The sequence below is a fragment of the Thunnus thynnus genome, chromosome 15 (genome assembly GCF_963924715.1).
Source record: "Thunnus thynnus chromosome 15, fThuThy2.1, whole genome shotgun sequence".
Classification (NCBI taxonomy): Eukaryota; Metazoa; Chordata; class Actinopteri; order Scombriformes; family Scombridae; genus Thunnus; species Thunnus thynnus.
The window spans coordinates 18,672,687-18,686,644 of NC_089531.1; the positions used below are offsets into that span (position 1 = coordinate 18,672,687).

Here is a 13,958-nt window from a genome sequence, read left to right on the forward strand (position 1 = left end):
TGCAATGTTCTTTTATGCACTTATTTCTGCTTTTCAGTTTTTTCAGTGAGATCTAGTATGGAGTTTTTTTTTTCACAGGGGTGCTGAGAAAGATAAAGAAAAGTTTATATGAGATGTATCAAATTTTCTCTGTAACAGCCCCTTGTCAGTGTCTTTATTATTCTTTGTGGTGTGTCACATTTGATAAGTTTACTTTAGTCGTTAGGTGGTATTTCATATAACTGAGGTCACTGACAGGGTGTGAACTGGAATCTTGGCAAGGTTGTTTTTACACCAGTCTACTGCAGACGATAACTCATCTCAGTCTAACTGAGGAAACAGACGTCACAGTGGTACTGTACACTGACATTTCTCAAAATGTGGTAGAGCTATTGTCGGCTGTGGTTGTACAGTATGAGGCTGAGGGGCTAGGAATGCAGCTGGGCCTGCAACCTTGATTTAAGGCCAAGAAGAGATAAAGTCAAAAAGGAAGCCCTTCCCTCTCCTTGCTTTCCTTGATAGTGTACAGCTATTGTCCTACTCAAAGTTGTCCTATAGAGGATTTAATCAATACCACAGAGCTCCTGTGTGAGGTGTTGTACAGATGTTACTTTGAGGGAAAGCGGAAAGCGTGAGAGACATGTCATCTGGCTACAATCCCCTCTGCAAGTGGCACTCTTCAAACAGATATCTAATCTGAAATAATGACTGAGTTGAGTGGCCTCTTTGTGGCCTGACACCTTCTACATGTAATCTGAGTGCTGAGGTCTGTGTAAATTGTGTGTAAATGCATGACTCGGCATCTTATAAGCATGTTCTTTGTGATTCCAGATCCATTTGTTTCACTTACAAAGCACATGGTACAGTGCAAGAGTCTTCATGGAATTTTCCACACCTGCAACAGTATGACTGTTACACTGTGAATCTGCCAATAAGTGCTAGTATTGGCAATGAGTGTGTGAAAGGTCCTTGTCAAGATACAATAGCTGCACTGTGGGCTTGTAATGTGAGGCCCTCAATAGGAACACATTGGACAATAGCCGCATTGGAGGGGAAAAATATAACTATGCTAATGTCAGGTCAGTCACTTACTGCACCGAGAAATGAATACAGACATGGTATTGGTATATTGATAGACACAAGTCAAACCTTCGAACACATGTGATCATGTAAAAAAGGCTCAACATAGTGAGCATCCGCATACGTGTGAGCGTCTGCATGACTCTACAGCTCCCGTCTAGCTATCATTGTGAAATAAAGATAGCATTTGCGGGCTTAGCAACTGCAAAAAAAATTAGTGTGGCATATGTGGGTCGCAGAGTGTCTCAATACTTGATAAAAACAGTGGACTTTCACCTGGTAGATTACAGTGTTTGTAGGAGCTGCTGTCACCCTCCACAAGGCATACGCAGCCCACACCTGAGGAGCTAAAGGCCAGAGCTCTTCGCTTTATGGGCTTCATCCCTTCACATATCTCATGGCTCAAGAATCTTAAAACATGCTTTTTTAGTCAGTCTTTTAATTAAGTTTCTGCTTTTATTTACATCTTTGTTGTATTTGTCATACATTTCCTTCCCATTGCCATTTGAATCATACTTATATTTCATGATTTTATGTCCCTATGGTTATGCAAACTGTACTTCTTATTGTTTTAGTCTTACTGTGTTCTAGAGCTGCAAGGGTTAGCTGATTAATGGATTAGTTGACTGATAGAAAATGAATTGCCAACTATTTTTTTATATTTTAAAGAAAAAACGTCCAAATATCTGATTCCAGCTTCTCAAATATAAAAGTTTTCTGTTTTTTTAACCTTCTATGACAGAAAACTGAATACTTTTGGATTATGGACTGTTGGTCGGAACAAAAGAAAACATTTGAGGTTGTCACTTTGGGCTTTAGGAAACAGCGATCAACATTTTCCACCCTTTTCTGACATTTTATAGACCAAATGATTAATTAATAATGAATATAATTGTTAGTTGCAGGCCCACTGTGTTCTCTAATGTTAATCCTGTGAGGCAGGATGTTTGGTAAAGAGAAATAAATCATCAGATGAGGTGTTGTAAGGACACGGAATGTAAGGCGGGTGAAACTGTCTCACTCTTCTCTGTATCTTCTTTCTGTATTCCAGTCAGGGGTCATCCAGTTGAAGTGTGTTTCATCACTTCAGTTCATGACCACAACGTACCGCTGGTCACTTCAAACAGAGCAGATAATGAAAGACAGAATATGCAGCGCTGAAGGTCAAAGCTCTTCCATTTGCACTAAGTGCTGCTGCATCCTGAAAAGCACAAAAATTAACATGAAATATAATACGTTTGAAGGCTGTTTCCTGGCATCAGTTTGTTCCTCTTCTTTAGTATTACTCACCACACACACCCATGCAGTCTTTGTGTGGCCCTCCTCTAAGCTAGATTCATCCAGTTTTAACAGCCTCAGTGATTCAACGGGCTTGTAACAAGAATGATGACAACAAAAAGTGATTCAGACACACATGATATAAAATGTGTCTGTAAGTCACGTAGTAAAAGGTTTGTAAAATGTTATCAGTGTCAATAAAGGAATGTTTGTATTTTCAATGCAAATCAAGCCAACAATAAAGTTCTGACAGTGACAGTTTTGACTTCAATAGTACATTTTTTTCACAAACTTTGTGTAAAATTTACAAAGGTTTTTTAAAAAGTTAAAAATTTACTTCAATCTGTCAACATTTTGGAAATACACCTCCCTAAAAATACAAGGGGAAACCACTAGCATGTCTCTGTCCAAAGGTAACAAAATCCTCCCACCAGTACCTTTAAAGCTCACTAATTAACAAGTTAGATTTATTGATCCGAACAAAAACCAAAGTGCAAATTGTGGAATTTGTCCTAGCTTTGTCCCTCTGTTTCCATTCTTTTTGCTAAATGCTAAGCTAAGATCACCATGTCTTCAAGCTTCATATTCAACAGACAGAAGTACTTCAGCATGTTTGTGTATTTTGCAGTTTTCTGTCTATTACTCCCCAGCTGCCAGCACCCAGGTGTTCTATAAATTTATGAATCTTATCATTATTGCACCTCATTGTAGGTCAACAAACAAACAACCCATCTCTGTGTTATTTTATTTGCCTGTAAAGTGAGTTAACCTACAGCGGTTTCAGCTCCTGATTTGACCTGTATTCACTACTGATTATCTCAATAAGCTGCAGTAACTGTTTTGATAAGACTGTCCTCCTTTCTCTTGATGTCGATAAAGTTGTTACTGAGTGACTAACCGGACCGGGTGATTTTCGCAGATGTATCATTAAACAGTAAAGCCTTAATGACATTGTTTGTTTGGTCTGTGAGCTCCTGGGGGCAAAGGTTAAACTAGCTGGACGCAACTGAATTTTCATGTGGATGGTAAAAATCTCTGGAAACACGATAAAGACAAGAACAAGAAATGTGACTTCTTCATTGTTATCAAAGTTGCTTATCAGACGTTGTTTTCAATGGACGCGGTTGAGAGACACATCTGAGAGCACAACAGTCAGCTGACACATTCTCAGCACACAAGTCTGTGTAATTATTAAAGACTGTGTCTTAAAAGGCATGAACAACATTCTGCCTTTTCTAGGAGAGGCAAAGGCACAAGACTAGTGACACATTAAAGTGTGATCATTCATGTATTCACACAGTCTAATCGATGAAGTACAAATTATATTTCACAATGATATTTAGTCAAGTGACTGGTTTATATGCATAGCTGCCCTTTATTGCCAATTCAGAACTCAGTAAATCATTTGGATAAAAAGGGAATAGTTGTGATCCAGCTGTGAAAGTAAATGCTAAAGGGGGATGGTGGTTATGTGGATGACCAGCATGCATCTGACTGAGTGCATTGCATAAGAAAACAAGATAAACAAACAGCGAGCGGACTTGAGCTAACCCTAATCCTCTCAGAGCCATAGTCACTGTTCATCACGTTCTCCATCATAGCGCTAATATCTTTATATCCAGAACCATTTTTAGACACAGTGAACATGCCAGGGCACAGTAGGTACTGATGACACAGTTAAGCAAAGCTGTTGAAGAACTCTGTGCCATTGCTGCCCTACTGTAACTACTTACAAGCTGGGCATTGGTGCTACCTAGAAATCCCTTTGATACACAGAACTAAGCTAGGAACAAAATTTGGATACGCAAGGTTACACTTGCAGCAAATTTATCTTCAGTTGTTTCAAACAGTCTGTTACATCAAATAGTCTGCTCTTCCATATTTGTTACTTTTTAATGAATGTGAAAATCCCCCTTGATTGCAAAGTTATTTTTCCGCAATTAGACCTGGCAGGCGCGAGACATTCCAGTAGCAGCAGCAGCAGCAGGTCAGCCTCTGCAGATAAAGTTGGACCGGTTACTAAACTGCACATAACCCACCTCTGTTTTGATTCCTGGGGAAAATATGCAAGGTCAGGATGACATTAGCTGGTTGGTAAGACTGCACCACCAGAGCGGAGATTCATTTCAAAACATGATTAAATTAATAACTGTAAAATGGGAATTTTAAAAGTATTATTAGAGCCCAAGAATGAGATTAAAATCTAATCCTGGGCCTCCATGGGTTTTCCTATGTATTACAGGGGTGGTTTGTGTCCTGTGACCTACAGTACAAAGGGAAGACTGTGATAACAGACCCTGCTGTGCCACAGGTGGGACTGTTTTTTATTAGTCCTCCACACAGGCAAATTAGGTAATGCATTGTGGAACAACAGGGTTTATATATAAACAGTGGACACAGCTGTTTGATTATTGGACCAGGGATGGGTGGTGTCCAATGAAGTAGGATGGAAGTATGTTTTGGATGAGAGCAGAGGGGCATCGGCAGAAATGATATGGGGAAGGAGGGAGCGTGGAATGTGTGCCTGTATGTGTGTGTGTGTGTGTGTGTATGTGTGTGTGTATGTGTGTGTGTAGGATGTTTTGACTGACCGCGTGTCCTCAGTTACAGAATCACTCACAGCCGAGGAAAACTTAGAGTTGATTAACTCAGTGCAATCTAAACCATAAAACACAATGAATATTGCAAATTATTTCATTTATCAATTATTGACAGTTTGTTTTGGTTAAAGTTGGACTCAAAATTGAAGCTCTTTGATATTGTGTTGGCTGCTTCCCTGGGTCACTTGTTGTTAATAATTACTGAAGTGAATTAGTCGTTGGACTAGATAGGCCAGCTATTAATGATTCCTTAATAACCTTACAGTGAGGATAAATAAACAACACAGCTGATATAACTGTTGTAAATCAAAGGTCACTGCCACATTACCTGCATAAAGACAAAATATCTCTTGGTGCGGCTCATAAAAATTATCAAAAGTGCGATAAAGTGAAAAGTACTGTAAAATGATGAAGTATTGCCACATAGGCCTGTTCTTTGATTTTTTTTTTTTGATAAAATCATATGAAAGCAGGCTACCCCATTGTGTGTGTTTCCTATTACAGACAGGATGTTTTCATTTTCTAAAAGTAAGCGCAAGTATGGCACAACCACAGGGTAGAGCAACTGCAAGTGAATTTGAAAGTGAATTTTAAACAGTTTTAGGCCAGCTTGTTTGCACTTTGAACACACAAATTCATTGTGTGTGATGGTGCCTTCACTGTCTGTTGTAAATACTGCTTCTATGATTAGTCAGAAAGTTCAGTGAAGCAGGAAAAGGACAAGGGTGGAGACCCTCTACTTCTGTAAAAGTTGAAATAACACACTGTAGAAATACACCACTACAAGAAGACGCCCTGCATCGAAATGTTGCTTAAGTTGAAAAAATATTAGTAGTATTTGCAAAATGTACCTAAACTATCAAGAGATGCTGATGCATTGTAAGTGCAATGCTTTTGCAGTTAGAGGAGATGGAGCTAATTTTAACATTTTTTTATACTGTTGCAGTTTACTCTGAAATATTTCAACCTATAGTAAAAAGCATGTTTAAAAAAAAAAAGAAAAAGATCTTAATCTGTAAAATAACCAGTAGTTGTAAGGTAAATGTAACTGAGTAAAAAAGTGCAATATTTCTCTCTAAATTGATGTGTATTGAAAGTTTAAAGTGACAAAACACTTATTTTAACACTTATATTAAGTTCAAATTTGTACTTAAGTACAGCACATGTGTAAAACTACTTAGTTCCACCACTGATAAATTAGCAATTAGCAATTCATATTAAACATTGAAAATATATAGGCCCATACTGTTAAAGGATTTAGCTTAAAATCTTATGTATTAGCATCACAAATGTTTATTTATAATATAATATAAATATTATATAATATAAATATTTATATTTATATTATATTATTTTCATTTTTTTTCATTGACTTTAAGCTAGGCTATATTTTTTTTTACAACAATCTTCATTTTCATTCTTCACTTTTTCATTTTTATTCAGTCACTGCAGCATAAAACATCTTTATGTTGCTTTTGAAATCAATCAACCGCCACATAACAAACAGCACTTGAACGCATCACAGCAGCAGTGTGAATGAACAGGCTGGAGTGATGGTTCAGGAGTTTCAGGATGACAGCAGCTGCTGTGGGCGGGGCTGCTGGGCGGGAACGGGACGAGGAAGACGAGCGCGACGTGACTGCTCCGACTGTTGTTTGTTGTTGTGAGCGGATGTCAACGTGGTGGATGTTTATCCTCTTACGTCCGAGTGCCACACCTTTAGGATACCTCCAGCCGGCTACTTAACTTACTCGGGACATCGCGGCATGAGTACAGAGAGTTCAAGGAGTTTATGTGCTAATCTACTGTACCTTTAAGAAGAATCAACACAATATACCTGTAGTAGTTTAATCCACATAGGCAGGTATTGTAGGCTTACTGTATAAAATAATATCAGACACATGGTTTTACACTAAACCTGTTTTATGGGACTCATGGTACTTTATTTACTCGAGTAAATAAAGTAAAATAAAGTCACGAGTATGTGACTTTACACTTCACTACTCCACTGCATTTCAAAGGGAAATATTGTACTTTTTAATCCTCCATAGTTACTAGTTACCTTCTAGAATAAGTTTTACACAAAACAAAAGATCAACCTGTTTGATATGATGCACTTTTATAGATTAAACCACCCCTGAGTAAATAAAGTTGTAAAATTAGCCTCACCGTGACCTGCTACACCATCAAAGGGCTGTTAAGTAATAAATCAACAATAATAATGACAATGACATAAAATAACACGGACAGGGGTCATTCTGCTGTATAGTGAGCATTTTCCTTTTGATACTTGAGGCCAAAGTACACTTTGCTGATAAAACTTTACTACGCTAATATTTTAAATACAACCCTTTTACTTGTAATTATTTTTATATTGTGACAAAAGATCTGAATATTCTTTCCACCACTGGGTGTTCCTTAAATGGATAAATTGTATGATTTTTTTGAGTATTTGATATAAACATATAAAGTATGACATTAATAATGGATACATATTTGTTGTTACTCTGGAGACCTCAAATATTAGTTTAAGTGCTTATATTAGTCATGTCTGTATCTTCAGTGCATCAGGCTCCCATGGTGTCTCCTGGAGTACATGTAAACAAGTGGCTGTCTAGAGATTAGCCTGAAACATGCACAGGCACACTGTACAGACAACCACACACTTACAACGGCTCACATAGAGAAGCGAGGGCCAAAGGCGATTTGGCAAATGCTACCGAAACAGTAACTTTATTACCTTAACAAATCTCTAAAATAACAGGATCAGAGCATTTAAATATGACTGTGCTTGTGCGTATGTTGTTGACCTGGAACATGTTTGGTAAGTTCTCATTTGAAAGAAGAAGAGAGGCATCAATTACAGTAAAGCCAGGAAATCTGTGACATCAAAAGCAATACTGGCCTGTAAGTAAACACAGGATCCACTGCACTATACAGCAGTCAGGGGGATTAATGCTTGAACCAGTTTACTCAATCTGTAAATACAAACCAGTGATTGAAGTTAATCCTCAACAGTGGACAGACAGACAAACAAGCTCCAGTTTCTACTGATTGTTCAACTAAAGGAATTCTTGTCAGATCAATCTCCTAGTATAATCTTTTCATCACTTTTATGAAATTCTGCCCATCACTGTAAAATCTGTAATGCATCTATTCTGGAGGATGAAAGGTGATGTGGAAATTATAGAGAAGTGAGGAATAAATTAAAGAAGAAAATGAAAAGGAAAGGAAGGAGAAGTGTTTTTGTCTTCCATCCGTGCAGTGTGTCACTCCGTCAGTCACATGCTCAGTTCTGACTGATGGGCCAGGCTCTGCTCTCTCAGTGTAATCTCTGTTGACCAGTGAGTGGAGGGAGGGAGGGAGGGAGGGAGAGAGAAAAAAAAAAGTAAGATGGAGGGCAGGAGGGCAGCGTCGCAATCTAGGTCGTCCACCAGTAATCCCACAGGGTGGAAGTATGTCGTGGGCATTCAATGCCAAATGCTGAGTTCACCCAACTCCTCTTTCCTTGGCCTCTCTCCGGCCAAGTTCTTGTCCCATGACAGACCTCCCTCAGACTCACATGCTCTGATGTTATCTGCAAAAAAATTCCTGACCCTGATAAGGGCTGTCAAATGGGGTGAAATGTGTAAGAAAGAACATTTACCCTTGACCTCAGAACAGTCAATCTATTGAGTTACTGGTTTTAAATGTCACATAGTCAGAGAAAAAAACCCCAAGCTCTTCCAAACTGAGACACTGAGCCATTTCAGATCATTTTGGTTGGAAACACAGCACTATTTATAGCCTGTTTAACGGCAATTGGCAATGGTGACTGAGATTCGAGATGGTGGAGAGTTTGCACTGATGTGCAAGGAGAGTATTATCTAGTAAACATTATTATGCAGTGTGCAAGGGGTTAAGAATCAAAGATCTTCCCTCCCAGTTGAGCCTCTGACCATTTGGATCACGATCTCTGACCGATATTGAATCTCAGAAACCTGAACATACAGTTTGAAAACTTCAAAATATTTTGTTAGATATGTGCCTTTGCATGTAAATCCTTCAGTAGGAGAAGAAAAAGTCTTCTATTGCGTTTGTAGTTTTTGTTATTGTCAGCATACATACAACTATTTACAGTCTTTCTTACCACAAGCCTGTTTAAATTCACATTTGTGGTGACTGATTGGGTCATAAAATTACTGCTTGTCTTTCCTGTGTTCACGGCTTTAAATTGACCTAACAGCAGGATGAGATGCGGTGATGGGGGCTGGGTTTCTTTTCTTTCCCTTTTCTCTCATTCAGCATTAACTGTGTCTTGCCCTGACACTGAGTATGTGCACTGGGTGACTGTTTTAGGCCACTATATATGAAGGGACAGTACAAGCATAAATGAATGTCTTTTTTTTCATAATCCTTGACTTTTAGCCTTTGTACTCTGAGTAAATCCTATGCGGCTAAATGTAAAGCTAATGTGACTCCACCCCACATCATCTACAAATTGAATGTTTGAAGCTGCATAATGCGTTGTATTGCACTGTGTGGTTTGCCATGTTACAAAGTTCATCCACCAGCCTTCACATAGAGGACATTTGTACACTTTTCTTGCCAATATCAAGAAACCTTTTCTTACCCTCACAGATTTCCAAATAATTACGATACTAGTACTGCCTCTAATTAGTAACCACCATCTTTCAGTTTGAATCATCAAAAGGTGTTCAGATGGAATAACAAGGCTCTAGTTCAGACAGTGTTCCATGTGGCTCTGATGTGCTGCAAATAGAGAAGCAAACAGATTTCATCTACTAGATATTTGCTCAACTCAACCTCGCCACTGTGGTCAGTCAACTCAGTATTACATCATCTGCACTAAATAGGTTACTGCAGCCTGATGGAGCGAGGTTTAAAGGGCAAATGTTCAAATTTAGTAACTAATCAGTGTGTCTGGTTTCAACGCATGGTTTTGTGTGAGGAGGGAGGGAACATATAATTCAGTGCTGTAGTTTGTAGCTTTTTGAACATCTCTATGTGTTTATGTCATGGCCTACATTTTAAGGTGAGATTAGAGTCTATGTTCCAGGAAGTACACAGGAAACACAAAAATAATATACAATGACACTGAATGCTGGACAAAGTAATACTTTTAATCATTCCAAGCCAAACTTTGAAATACCATGTCACTCTCTTAATTGTTGTCAGAGTGCTGACAATGCTACAAAACTTTCTGTAAAAAACAAAAATGAATAAAATCGCCATATTACAAAAAGAGCAGTCCATAAACATTTGTTTACATGCTCTCTCAGCTCAGTAATCCATGAGATTAGTGCATGAAAGTAATGTAATTTATCTCACTGAGGGTCCATCAAGCAGAACTTCAGGAAATATTCACGCTTACTTTTAACCTCAATTTTCCTAAAAGCTAAAAGTTACAATGATGACAAAATAAGACCATTTATGAGCCTTGTGTGATTTGAAAGCATTACATCTGATCTTAAAGAAAAATCACAACATAAAACATATAAAAGTGCAATTTGTAAGTATTAAAAAACATTTTTACAAACGAAAATGATGAGCATCATGGGCAAATGTGGGTACAGAGTAAGTGATGTAACTGCTGTGTGGGCTGGTGAAATATGGAGCAGCACTGACTCTTGTGTAGACAGGGAATGAGCGCTTAGTACACACATGCATGCTCTTGATGAGCTTAGCAGCTCTGTCAGCAGTGAGTCCATGGTGTGTGCTGCCTCCTGTTGAGCAGATGGGGGAATTTCCAGCTGAACCTTGCAGGAGGAGAGGCTCCTCGGAGTCCCAGCTGAAGCTCCTCTTTGTCCCGACTCGTGTGTGTGTGGGTCGAGGCTCCTGCTGCTTCACTCTGACTGGCACACTGGACAGAGGGGAAGCTTTGGAGGCTGAAGCAGAGGGACTGTCTCTCTTCAGGAGGGATTCGATAGAGAACGGGCTGCTGAACTTCACCTCACATCTGATCTGAACAGCTCTGCAGGCTGCAGGTTCAGGAGAGTGGAGAGCTGAGCAGGCCTCTGATGGTCTACTCATCTTCTCTGTTTCCACTTCGGAGGTCAACTCAGGGAAGAACTCCAGGATTCCTTTGAAGTGACGACGCACCATCTTTGCTGTAATCTGATTGAAGTCCAGTTTCCAGTAGTTTCTCTTGCTGTCCAGTGAATCAGGAACCACTGGAATCTGAAAACATAACACATTTGAGTTAAGAGACAGAAGTCAATTTGTTCCTGTAATAATTATGTGTATTTGACATATCAAACCTTTTGTAATAAACACTAACCTTGACAAAACATTTATTGGTTGATAAACAGACTCTTATGTTGTTCTCAACAGAGCTTCTGTCTTCACAAATAAATGGTCCCAGCTTGTCCATCAACTGCAAAACAACAAGTTGAGATTTAGGTTTTAAAATGACAATTTATGGTTCATATGGCAAAGACAGTCAATGAAAAATAATTCTGTCTTACCTGAGGAAAAGTGAGCATCTTGTCTGGAACACCTTGGAGGACAACAGCGATCTTGGCCAGGTAGGTGGTGCTCTTCCTCAGCTGAGCTCTAAGCTTCTCAGTCCTGTTCTGCATCTTGTTTGTTGGAGAAGAATCAGGTCTCACACACAGATCAGTGCTATCACAACCACACTGAGTGCAGATGTGGACCTGAAGTGGTCAGCTCTGGTTATAAGTCCTGTTGGGATAAAAGGACATTAGAGGGTGTTCACTGCAGGTTAATGAGGACCTTTTGATAAGTAGATGGGCCGTTATTGATGGAGGTGGAGCCAATGATCACAGTGATAGTCCATTTCCAAAAGTTCATCAGCATGTCTATCTGAATGCTCTCAGGGTCTGATCTGCCTCTTTGTTCACTTAAGGATTTACCTTTTTCAGACTTAGATCTAAACTTTAAATATGGCCATCAAGATCCAACATGGCATATATATTAATATTAGAAATACTTATTCATCAGAGACTTGACAATTAAGTCTGAAATAGAAATCAGATGCACAATCAGACAATGGATTATTGTTACAAGTGAGCATGGTTTTGTTTTGAGGTTTTATATGCTTTCTTGACAAATTCCAGAGGCAGGGAGCATAAAGTCTCAGTGTGTCAAATAATATCAATATATACAAAGCATTGCCGTTTTTATAAAAGCAGTGACATTACTTCAACAAAGCCAATTCTACAAACTCACAAATTAAGATTAACATAACTGTCATCAGTTTGGGATATATTGAATTAGATAACATATGAAAAACCTTAAAACTGAACTCACGCTTAAGTCTTTTTGGTGAAATATGTTTTCACAGTGGTGCAGCAGACAAACTTCAACTGATTGTTAATTATCTGCAGGTGTGTTTTTTCCTGCTTCAATCCAATTTCCTTTATTTATACACAGAACACGACATGCATTTGGAACTGAAATATTCCATCTGACATTTTGCACAACCTTATTTCTCAAGTTCTTGTAAGAGACAATACAACCATGTTGTTTGTCCTCTCAAAGGCTGGCATAACACACAATACACAGCTGACATGCCAATGAGCCATTTAACCACATTCCAGCTGTTTTCACATCACTCATCACCCCATTAAAGTCAAATCTACTGCCTATTGTCCAATGTAAAGGCTGACATAATTTACATCACTGATCCCCATTCACATGAATGAACACATTACCTGTACTCAAAGCTTTGTGCAGAGTGTAAAAACAAGTTCAGTACATGACTCTGATGGAGGGTTGTGAGTCTACATTCTGACCAAACACCATACCAGCTGATTTCACTCATCTGTGATTGAAGGTGTGCTACTCAGCTGCTCTGGGATCTGTCTATCAACCAGGTTTGATTGGGTTACAGGTTTTGCTCCGCAACATTTCAGATTCAACAGATGCCTGCTCATAAGTTGTAATGAAAATGTCACTATTACATTAGTAATTATAACAGAGAACTGACTGATGCAGACAAAGTTATGTCAGTTGCATTCAGGGAGGCTTTGATGTACATGTGAAAAAGGAAAAGGAGACAATATTCAGCCATTATAATTGCTATTCCGAGAAATTACCATACGCCTTATGTAAATGGAAGTGAAACAGTAGTGAAACAACAATTTATTAGAAAAAAGTAAGACCACCACAGATAAACACATTATTTCCTAGCTTTATACTGTTTATCTAATTTATTGATTTTGAGAGTTAGTTATTCATTTAACTCCATGTAGATAACACCACATGGAGTTAAATGAATAACTAACACAGGGTTAATGTCTGTTCTGTGCCCCAACCATAGTATAGAAACAGCCTTGGTCAGTGTTATTAATGACTTAAGAATAAATAGTGACAATGGTAGAGTTTCTATTACAGTATTATTGGATCTAATTGATCATAATATTTTAAAGGAGAGGCTTGAAAGGGGGATTGGCCTATCTGGGTCAGCACTGGACTGGTTTTTATCGTATCTCAAAGGACGTGATTTTAGTGTTTTTCTTTGGGAATTTTAGCTCTGAAAAAATGGATCTTGTGCTTTGAGCATTTCTTACCATACCTGTGTTTATGTCGTTGCCTACATTTTAAGGTGAGATTAGAGTCTATGTACCCAAGAAGTGCAGAAGAAATAAAACTCAAAATAATATACAATGACATTAAATGTTGGAAAAAGTAACACTTTTAATTGTTCAGACAATCTTTGAAATACCATGTCACCCTCTTAAGTGTTGTCTGAATGCTGACCTCAAACACAAAACTTTTGTTTGCCATATTGCACAAAGGTGTTCTGTCCATAAACATTTGTTTGCATGCTTTCTTACCTCAGTTAGCCACTAAATTAGATCAAGAAAGTAATGTAATTTATCTCACCGAGGGTCCATCAAGCAGAATGTCAGGAAATATTCACACTTACTTTTAACCTCAGTTTTCAATATCTAAAAGTTACAAATAAAAAAGATTCACAGAAGACCATTTATGGGCCTTGTGTGATTTGAAAGCATTACATCTGATCTTAAAGAAAAATTTTCCAGAAGTGTATGT

The 13,958-nt window shown here is 38.4% G+C and overlaps 1 protein-coding gene across 2 annotated transcripts; it reads right to left on the bottom strand.

Moving 5' to 3' along the window:
* Positions 1 to 10,039: 10,039 nt before the first annotated feature.
* Positions 10,040 to 12,728, bottom strand: LOC137197749 (forkhead box protein I3-A-like). Of its 2 annotated transcripts, none has more exons than XM_067611139.1 (4): positions 12,614 to 12,728; positions 11,405 to 11,621; positions 11,218 to 11,313; positions 10,040 to 11,117 (listed from the first exon to the last, which is right to left on the bottom strand). In XM_067611139.1, exons 2-4 carry the CDS (start codon positions 11,516 to 11,518, stop codon positions 10,470 to 10,472), a joined length of 858 nt encoding a protein of 285 aa, XP_067467240.1. In that variant the 5' UTR covers positions 11,519 to 11,621; positions 12,614 to 12,728; the 3' UTR covers positions 10,040 to 10,469. The 2 variants fall into 2 exon arrangements, with proteins under 2 accessions (XP_067467240.1, XP_067467241.1); XM_067611140.1 differs by lacking the exon at positions 12,614 to 12,728 and adding an exon at positions 12,210 to 12,402.
* Between the last annotated feature and the right edge of the window lie 1,230 nt (positions 12,729 to 13,958).